This window comes from Malaclemys terrapin, chromosome 12 (genome assembly GCF_027887155.1).
Source record: "Malaclemys terrapin pileata isolate rMalTer1 chromosome 12, rMalTer1.hap1, whole genome shotgun sequence".
Taxonomy (NCBI): Eukaryota; Metazoa; Chordata; order Testudines; family Emydidae; genus Malaclemys; species Malaclemys terrapin.
Genome location: NC_071516.1, coordinates 40,906,297 through 40,916,598, shown reverse-complemented (window position 1 = coordinate 40,916,598; position 10,302 = coordinate 40,906,297). Strand labels below are relative to the sequence as shown.

The window sequence follows — 10,302 nt, the reverse complement described above, 5'->3', positions numbered from 1 at the left end:
GTCCCACTTTGTATTAAATTATTAAACAGAAATTGAGCCAGAAAGAAAAATACTTGATTCACTTAACCTGGTGTTGAACTGGGTGTTTTAAATACATTTGGTTGATCTTTTTTTCTATTCTATTCTTCTGCAATTGAAAATTCTTCCAGGCACATATCTGCATTTTCAGGGGTCTAAATACCTTTGAAAATCTGACTCTAAGTGACTTATGAACCTAAGTCCGTTGTTTATGTTACATTGTCTGCAATATGACAGTGTTCAGAGGAAAAAAGTAGAAGAATGAAAGAAAGGGCAAAAAAGACAAAAGAAAGAAAGGCTGAAAACCTGAAAGAAAGGACAAACCTGAATAGAATTATGCAGGTGTCTTTCCACATGTAGAAGTTTGTATCAGCTGGCCCTGCCCATGAACCTCCAGGGTTCAGGATTCTCATATTAGTATTATTTATAGTACACTACTGACTACAAACCCCAGTCAAAGCCAGGCCCCCACTTTACTTTTCCTGGAAATAGTAAGTGAATGTCCCTGCTCTAAAGATCTCACAACGTAAATAGACAAAGCAGGAGAAAGCAACTATGCCGGGCCACATGAGGATGGGGGGGATAAAGAAGGGGGATGCAAAGCCACATTGGGATGGGGTGTGTGGGAAAAGGGGCAGTTGTTCCTGACTGAATGGGAGAGGTTAGGGGTCAGGCATGGTCTGAATGAGGGAGGCTTTCCATCTCCCTAAGAGTCCTTCCCCTCTCCCTTCCCCCCAAAATCTCTTCCATACTGTTTTCCACCCACAACCAACAACCTACCAGGTTCACTCCAAGCTTGTTCCCTCTCCCACAGCTCCTCTGTTACCCCTAACTCCCCAGAGCCTTTGCACTGCTTCTGACAGGTGTGGGAAATATGTTTCTGTATTGTAGTTTCAATGAATTACTCAAAGTTCTACATTCATATGCCTGGTAAGGAATCTATTTGTGAAAAAAATTACCAGATTTGTTTTGTTTTCTGTATTGTTATGGACATACTTGCTGACAGGTATTTTGAAATAAATTACCGAAATAATTGAAACTGGCATGACTATATTTTGTCATTTTGACAAATAAAATATGCAGAAGTTTTGCAGAATTTTAATATATTGTGCACAGAATGTTTAATTCTTTGGTGCAGAATTTTTGTGTGTTTAGCACAGAATTCCCCTAGGAGTAGAGTTAAATTAATCTTTTCAGGGAGTAGAGAAAAGAATACCATTTACCCTAGTAGCCCAATCAAATCTAATCAACCGAATTTCAAATTTCAAGATGTTCAAAGAACTTGTCAGGGTCAGGCTACAGACTGAGGTTCTGATTCTCCTCTCACTCAATGTGGTCTAAATCAGGAGTAAGTTAGCTGGAGTCATTGGAGCTGATTCTCACCATGGTGTAAATCAGAAGAACCGCCTGGCACTGGTCATGCAGCTTCATCTACTGCATACAAACAAGAAGAGACATGCTTAAAGTATAACTCCTTACTATAAGATATTATTCCCTTTTGCATTTCAACTTCTAATACACATTTCTGTGTTTGAAAACAGACCCTCAGCAATGTCCAATTGTACAGTGCTGAGGCTGGGGAGTTTTCAGATGATTTCTCCAAAATTGAGGGAACTCACCTCACCACCCTGATTTTGATAAAAATGTCTGACTCTATCCCTGTTGGCTGAATGGGCTAGTAATTATAGAGGGAGTAGGAGTACTTGTGGCACCTTAGAGACTAACAAATTTATTAGAGCATAAGCTTTCGTGGACTACAGCCCACTTCTTCGGATGCATATAGAATGGAACATATATTGAGGAGATATATATACAACAGAAAAACTTCAAAAACAGACTCCAAAGAGAGACTGCAGAGCTAGAATTGATATGCAAACTAGACACAATCAACTCCGGTTTGAATAAGGACTGGGAATGGCTGAGCCATTACAAACATTGACTCTATCTCCCCTTGTAAGTACTCTCACACCTATTATCAAACTGTCTGTACTGGCCTAGCTTGATTATCACTTCAAAAGTTTTTTTTCCCTCTCTTAATTAATTGGCCTCTCAGAGTTGGTAAGACAACTCCCACCTGTTTATGCTCTCTGTATGTGTGTATATATATCTCCTCAATATATGTTCCATTCTATATGCATCCGAAGAAGTGGGCTGTAGTCCACGAAAGCTTATGCTCTAATAAATTTGTTAGTCTCTAAGGTGCCACAAGTACTCCTGTTCTTCTTTTTGCGGATACAGACTAACACGGCTGTTACTCTGAAACCTATAGAGGGAGTGTTATTTTCTGATTTGTCTTGAAGCCCCTGGGGAAAGTCATGAGGGAGGAGAAAATAAAGCCATGAAACTTTAAGAAGTCATGTCAGATGAGTCATCAACTTATGCTTTTGTATTTTTATATCCAAAAGCCACAGGACTAGGTGAAGAGGTATTTCTGCATCAGTCCTGGCTGTCCACCAATGGGGTGAAGGAAAACAACATCAGTAAATTGTGATCATTTTCACAGGCTGGCAAAAGAGACAGCAGAGCACAGAAAATCAACATCAACAGCAAACAATATTCAAGAAGTGGCATAAGATTCACAAAGTTTGAAGGACTTTCTTAAGTATGTAACCTTTATCCTTTTAGTATTCAACTTTTGTCAGAAGGGATACATGCTAATATGGAATATGCTAATCTGCATTTTTAACAGAAAAATGTTTGGTGGAGGAAGCATGAGTGTGAATGAGTTTCAGTGTGTCTGAATGAGAATGTCTCCTAGACGAGTAGGTTGTCAGATTTTTAAAGCAGCCTTAAATTAAATAATTTGCTGCCTTAAGGTGATAACATAGATGTATAGATTCATAGACTGTAAAGCCAGAATGGACTGTGAGATCATCTAGTCTTATCTTTTGTATTATGCCAGCTATAGAATTTCACCGAATTACCCCTGTATTGAGCCCAGCACTGTCTATTAGACTAAAGCATATCTTCCAGAAAAGCATCCAGTCTGGATAAAATGACATCAACAGATCGAGAATTCAACACTCCCTTTGTTAGTTTGCTCCAATGTTTAATTTCCCTCACTGTTAAAAATCTCTGCCTTATTTCTAATTTGAATTTGGCTAGTTTTGATGTTCAGCCATTGATTCTTGTTATGCCTTTCTCTGCAAGATGAAAGAGCTGTTTAGTACATTATATTTTATCTCCTTTTATGCCATGATAATTTAACTGGCAGCACAGAGACTTGGTAGAAGAAATGTCATGACTGGAATAATGGTATAGAGGGGTATAGCTTAATCAGGAATGACAGGCAGAGAACAAAGGGAGGCGTTGCATTATATAGCAAGAGTATATACACACTTGTTCTTGGGTCCAGGTGGAGGGGAGACACAAACAGTTGAAGGTCTCTGGGTAAAGCTAAAAGAAGAAAAAAGCAGGCGTGATGTCTTGGTAGGGGGATAGAGGTCTACTATACACCACCAGATCAGGAAGAGGAAGTGGATGAGGCTTTTCTAGAACAATTAACAAAAATATCCAAAACTCAAGACCTAATAGTAATGGGGGACTTTAACTACTCAGTCTTCTCTTGTAAAAGTAACAAGGCAAAACATAAATATTTGGTATGTTTTTGGAACATGCAGGGGGAAAGTTTTTTTCAAAGGGTGGAGGAAGTAATTCGGGGGACAGTCATTTCAGACTACGGGAAGGAATTGGTTGAGAATCAGAAGACTGAAGGCAAATTGAGTAAAAGTGATCCTGAAAAGATAAATGTAATGATTCTAAGGAAAGGAAGGAATGAAAGCAGCTAATAAGGACAATAGAAATAATAATAATAATAATTAATAATAATAAAAAACCAGCCTAACTAATCCAGCGAACTGGCATGTAAAGTCTCATGAGGAGATAATCTAAGGGGAAAAGGAGTTTATGAGAGCTGGCAGTTTCTCAAAAATGCAATATTAAAGGTGCAAGAGCAAACTATCCCTATTTGAAGGAAAGACAGGAAGAATGGTAAAAGCCAAGATAGCTCCATCAGGAGATCATTAATTTCCTGAAAATCAAAAAGGAATCCCCCAAAAGTGGAAACATAGATTACTAATGATGAGTACAAAAGGATAGGGCCATCACAAGGGACGAAATCAGAAAGGCTAAGAGACAAAACGAATAATGCCTAGCCTATGTCATAAAAGGTAAAAAGCAGAGGTTCTTTCATACTATATTAGGAGCAAGAGAAGAAAGAACAAAAGTGTAGTTCCTATTCTGAGTGGGAAAAGAGAGCCAATAAAGGATAATATGAATAAGGCTGAGGTATTTAACATTTCTTCAGCTTCAGTCGTCACTATAACGGTTAATGGTGACCAGATATATAACACAGTTAATTTTAACAACAAGAAGGAAGGAACAAAAGAAAGGGAAAGAGTATGTTGAAAAATATATAGATAAGTGACATACTCAAGTGAACAGGGCCTGATGATATTCATCTTTGGGTACTTAAGGAGATAGATGAAGCAATTTTAGAACCATAACAATTAACTTCAAGAACTCATGGAGGATGGATGAGGTCCCAGATGTTTGGAGAAGGGCAAATATGGTTCCTCTCTTTAAGAAGGGGGAAGAAAGAGGACCCAGAGAATTGTGCATCAGTCAGCCTAACTATGCTATCTGGAAAGATACTGGAACAAATTATTAAGCAATCAATTTCCTTCTTTGACAGGATTACTGACGTAGTGGATGGGGGAAGTTCTAGATGTGATATATCTTGAATGTTCCACATGACATTCTCATAAGCAAAGTAGGGGAATGGGGTCTAGATGGAATTACCATATGGTGGGTACAAAACTGAAAGACATTACTCAAATGATTATCAATGGTTGCTGTCAAACTGTGAGGGAGGGGACATATGTAGTGGGAACTGAAAGGATCTGTCCTGGGTCTGGTATTATTCAGTATTTTCATTAATGACTTGGATAATAGAGTGGAGAGTATGTTTATAAAATGTGTGGATGAAAACAATCTCGGTGGGGTTTGCAAGCACTTTGGAGGACAAGACTAGAATTCAAATCGACTTAGACAAGTTGGAGTCTTGGTCTGAAACCAACAAGATGAAATTCAATAAAGAAAAGAACAAAGCACTACACCTAGGAAGAAATAAATTTGCACAACTATAAAATAGGAAACATCTAGCTATGTTGTAGAACTCCAGGAAAGAATCGTGTTGTAATGAATCACAAACTGAATATAAGTGAACACTGAGACATAGTTGTGTAAAAGGCTAGTATTCTAGAATGCCCTAGCAGGAATGTCCTATGTATGATATGGGAGGTAATTGTTCCTCTCTACTTGGCATTGTTGAGGTTTCAGCTGGAGTAGTGTGTCAGTTCTGGGTACCAGACTTTAAGAAAAATGTGCACAATTTGGAGAGCATCCAGAAGACAGCAACAAAAATGATAAAGTGTTTAGAAAACCTGACATATGAGGAAAGTTTAAAAAAAAACTTGGAATGTTTAGTCTTGAGAAAAGAAGACTGAGCCGGGTGGGGCAAGACTGATGACAGTCTCCAAATACGTTAAGATGTGTTATAAAGAAGAGATACGTCTATTGTTCTCAATGTCCACTGAAGACAAGATGAGAAGAAACTGGATTAATCTGCAGCAGAGATGATTTAGGTTAGATATTAGGCAAAAAGCTATAGGAATAGTTAAGCACTGGAATAGAATCTTCAGATGCTGCCATAGATGCCAGTGACAAGACCCAGCTGCCATTCATCTGACAGAAGAGAAGCATATCTTTGGTGCCTATCAGTGAATCCCCTTACAATCTGAAGCATAGTACAGTAGAAATGAATTATCCAGTTATCACTTATGCTCAAATAAATTTGTTAGTTTCTAAGGTGCCACAAGTACTCCTGTTCTTTTTCCAGTTATCAGTGGAACTACTCTGGGAATAATGTAGCACAGAATGTGAGCCAAGGTGGCAGAATCTGGCACTAAATGTAAGTAACCAGCTTATTTTGAAGTGCCTTTTAGTTAAAATAAAAGTCCTCAGGTTCTTACTAAGACTTTAGTCCTTCTTTACTCAGGCAAAACTCCCTTTGAGTTTACCTTTATAAAGACATGAAGGTAAAAGCTCACAAATGGAACCCATAAAATCTCACAAGAGAAGATATAAGTGTAGCAACAATAGAAATGTAGGACTGGAAAGGACCTTGAGATTTCATTGTCCATTCCCTTGTGTTGTGTTCTTGTCCTGTCTTCAGTGGACATGGTGAACAATTGCTCACAGTTCTCTATATAACAGCCCTTAGCATATGTGAAGATTCTAATCAGGTGCCCTATGAGTCCTCTTTTCTCAAGACTAAACATGACCAGTTCTTTTAACCTTTCCTCATATGCCAGGTTTTCTAAACCTTTGATCACTTTTGTTGCTCTTCTTGAGACTCTCTACAATTTGTTCAAATCTTTCCTAAAGCATGGTGGTCAGAATCAGACACAGTACTTCATCTGAAGCATCACCAGTGCCAAGTAAAGTGGGACAATTACCACTTGTGTCTTACAGATGACACTCCCATTAATAAACCTGAGAATGATATCACCCTTTGTCCAACTGCACCACGCTGTGGACTCGTATTCAATGGCTGATCCACCATAACTTCCAGATCCTTTCCAGCAGTACTCTGACCTAGCCCATTTTGTAGCATTGTAGTTGATATATTCTTCCTAAGTGAAGTAATTTCCATTAGGGCTGTCAAGCGATTAAAAAATTTAATCGTGATTAATTGCAGGATTAAAAAAATTAATCACAATTAATCCAAATGTTAATAATAGAATACCATTTATTTAAATATTTTTGGACCTTTTCTACATTTTCAGATATACTGATTTCAATTACAACACAGAATACAAAGTGTATGGTGCTCACTTTATATTTATTTTTATTACAAAATTTGTTGATTACCCCCTGCACACTACTGCAATAATATTTGTACAAAATATGCCTGATGAGGTATCATTCAAAAACTGATAACATGAGGTATCATTCAAAAACTGATAACACACCAGTCAATAATATCCAGGAGAAATGTATGTGATAATGCTGCATGTGGAATTCTGGATACTCTCTGATATTGTTCTTTTAAGTCTGTGCTTTTAAGTCTGAATAGAGATTTAAATCAGGCATGTCAGGGGGAGCTGATAAAAGGTTCTCTCCAGATAATGGAAAGAGACCCACACCTCAGACCAAGTGTGGCCAAATTCAATGAGCTATTCATTTGTATTGAAGGCTGCAGGAAGAGATCATTTGCACTGTAACAATCAGCAACGCGGGAGAAGGCAGCATGGAAACTACCCCAGACAGCCTGATGTCCACAGCCAGCAGGGAAAAGGAACTTTATCTACAGACAGGTGTAAGAAGAACACATTTCAAAGTTTTTTGGGGCTATAAAGAGAGGGGGAGTGAACCCCTAAGTCAACCTTCACCTGAGGAGACAAGGAAAACCAGCACCTTGGACTCAGTTTGGATCCCAGCTGAATGCTAATGGCCATTGCTGCTAAAGACAGACTGGAGATGAACTTCCCTTAGGTACAAAGGCTCTAACTTATTAAGTTAGGTCTCAGCTATTAGAAAGTGTATTTTTACTTGAGTTTGTTTGTAACCCTGTCTGCCTGTATTCTAGCTACGCGGTGTCACTTAATCAAGTCTTTTATTTAATAAACTTTTGTTTTACTTCTCCTGTAAACTAATCCAATCCTGTGTTTGCAAGGAAGTGTGTCTATCCCCCAGTTAAGTAAATAAGCTGTAACGTACTAGCTCTTTAACAGAGCTGCAACCTTCTGTGAATGTACAGGGGTAGTTGCTGTGCATTGCAGAGAAGGAGATTGGGGCCTGGAGTTCACTGACTGTTACCTGCTAGGCAAGGTTTGGGCTGGAAAACCCATGAGGAGTTTGCTGGTGGGGAAGACAGGCTGGTATGGCAGGGAGCTAACACAGTCTAATCACCAATAGAGCTCATTCTTGCTGAGGCAGAGAGGTAACACAGTGGCTCACAGCTCTGGGTATCTCCAGCAGAGTGTGACATCCACCTGACAGCACTTTAATATAAACCACATTTCCCTAGTTTGCTTATGGGAATGTCATGTGAAGTGCATCAAAAGCCTTACTAAAAGCAAGTTATATCATGTCTACAGCTTGACAAATATCCACTGGGCCAGCAGCCCTGTCAAAGAAGGAAATAAGGTTGGTTTGGGTCTTTTCCCCATTACCATCCTCCCTCTTTTCATTAAGCCCTTCACTGCATCTTCTTCATTTGCCCATTCATTAATACTTATCTCATCCCTTTTCCCAAGGATTTATCAGCCATGGCTCCAGTGAGAGAGGGAAACTGCACAGCAGTCACGGAATTCATCCTGCAGGGGTTTGGAAAGGGACGAGGTCTCCAGGTGGCCCCATTTGTGATATTTCTGGTGATTTACATAGTAACAATGATGGGGAACACCATCCTGGTCCTCATCATCAGAGCCAACTCTCACCTCCATACACCCATGTATTTCTTCCTCATGAACCTGTCCCTTGTAGACCTCTGCTATTCCTCCACCATCACCCCGAAAGCCATGGTAAGCTTCCTATCAGGGAGCAAAGCCATTTCCTATAACGGATGTGCCACCCAATTCTTCTTCTTCGGTCTCTTCATCACCACTGAAGCATTTCTCCTGGCAGTGATGGGGTATGATCGATACACCGCCATCTGCAACCCACTCCTCTATCCAGTCACCATGTCCAAGTGGGTTTGCATTCAGCTGATAGTGGGATCATATATCTGCGGCTGTGTGAATGCCATTGTCCAAACAAGCTTCACCTTTACGCTGCACTATTGTGGGTCTAATGAGATTGATCATTTCTTCTGTGATGGCCCTCCCCTGATAAATCTGTCCTGCAGTGACACGTTCCTCAATAATATTGTGATGTTTACCTTATGCGGCTTCATCATAGCAATCACTGCCCTGATTGTGCTTATCTCCTACTTTTATGTCATCTCCACCATCCTCAGGATTCGCTCTGCTGAGGGCCGACGCAAAGCCTTCTCCACCTGCACCTCCCACCTGGTGGCTGTGACTTTATTCTATGGGACCACTGCTTTCATGTATGCCCAGCCCACTTGGCTGTCTTCTCTGTACCCAAGGAAAGCAGTATCAGTGTTTTATACCTTTGTTATCCCCATGTTGAATCCCTTCATCTACAGCCTTAGGAACAAGGATGTGAGAGAAGGTTTGTGCAGGGCTATGGGCCACAAATCCATGACAAAATGAATCTTGCCATTGAACATAGAGACTGAGCACACCGTGTCAGGGTTCTTTTTAATTTGTACAAAAAAATCTGGAGTAACAAGAAAAAGTAAAACCAAATTATGACAAAATGTTTCATTGTCTTTCTTCTTTATTTCTTGTTCATCTATAACACAACGAGTTTTTGAGATATGTGGGTGGACAAGTAGTGTAACAGCTCATCTTTCTGTCTCTCTTTCTGTTTTTGACTGTTGTTACCACCTGCCTCTCTGTGTCTCTCTAGGTAGTTCTCCAGTTAGACCTGTGCACATCAGTGGCTCTGGAGATTATTGAGAGATTTACAGTATCATTTATGGAGACTTTTGTGCTACTAGACTTGAGACAACCACTCACTGGCTGGGCTAAAAGAAATATTCCTCACAATTTTCCCTATAATTGTCCTTTTTATGAAGCTGCTGATACTTATTACCATTATCTAGGGGTGCCTGGACGAAGAGGGACACAGGGCTGATGCTGTATGTTTATTTCTCTGACAAGTGAAAATATAGCCTGTTAACAGCAGGAAAGTATTTTCATGGACTTCAAACTCTTATGTATATTTTTTCCTATAATCAAAGAATAGGTCTGAGCCATATCCAAATCCTAATTACATTACTGTACACCACAGAAGGACCTAGGCATTTAACTGATATTTTAAGTTCCTAAATCCAACATCTGAGTACACTGAGATCCACAAACCCCTGCTCAGCTGCAGCTTCACTGGTATTGGAGACCTCCTGAACTACCACTGGAAGGACTGGATGGATCCCCTGGTGCTTGGCCCATGCATGGGGCTCTCCACCCGTCATTCCCACCAGTGCATACTCCAGGGGGTGAGGGCAGCCTTACCACTCACCTCTCAGGTCTTCCATGAGTGGGCCCTGTGGAAGGGTGCTCCCCACCCACCCCTCACCCCCCATAGGCTCCTGCCCCATGAGACATCCCTCCCCCTAGAAAACCCGAGCCAGCTGCAAAACCTGAAGCCACT

General features: G+C 40.1%; 1 protein-coding gene across 1 annotated transcript; it reads left to right on the top strand.

The window, feature by feature from the left end:
- The first annotated feature begins 2,531 nt into the window (after nt 1-2,531).
- Nucleotides 2,532-9,299, top strand: LOC128846652 (olfactory receptor 12-like). Its single transcript, XM_054045892.1, has 2 exons — nt 2,532-2,620; nt 8,340-9,299. The coding sequence occupies exon 2, from the start codon at nt 8,352-8,354 to the stop codon at nt 9,297-9,299; it is 948 nt and encodes a 315-aa protein (XP_053901867.1). The 5' UTR covers nt 2,532-2,620; nt 8,340-8,351.
- Nucleotides 9,300-10,302: the final 1,003 nt, after the last annotated feature.

What these genes read in the sequence shown, in the direction of transcription:
- LOC128846652 (XM_054045892.1), top strand. Translation starts at nt 8,352, where the DNA reads ATGGCTCCAGTGAGAGAGGGAAACTGCACAGCAGTCACGGAATTCATC.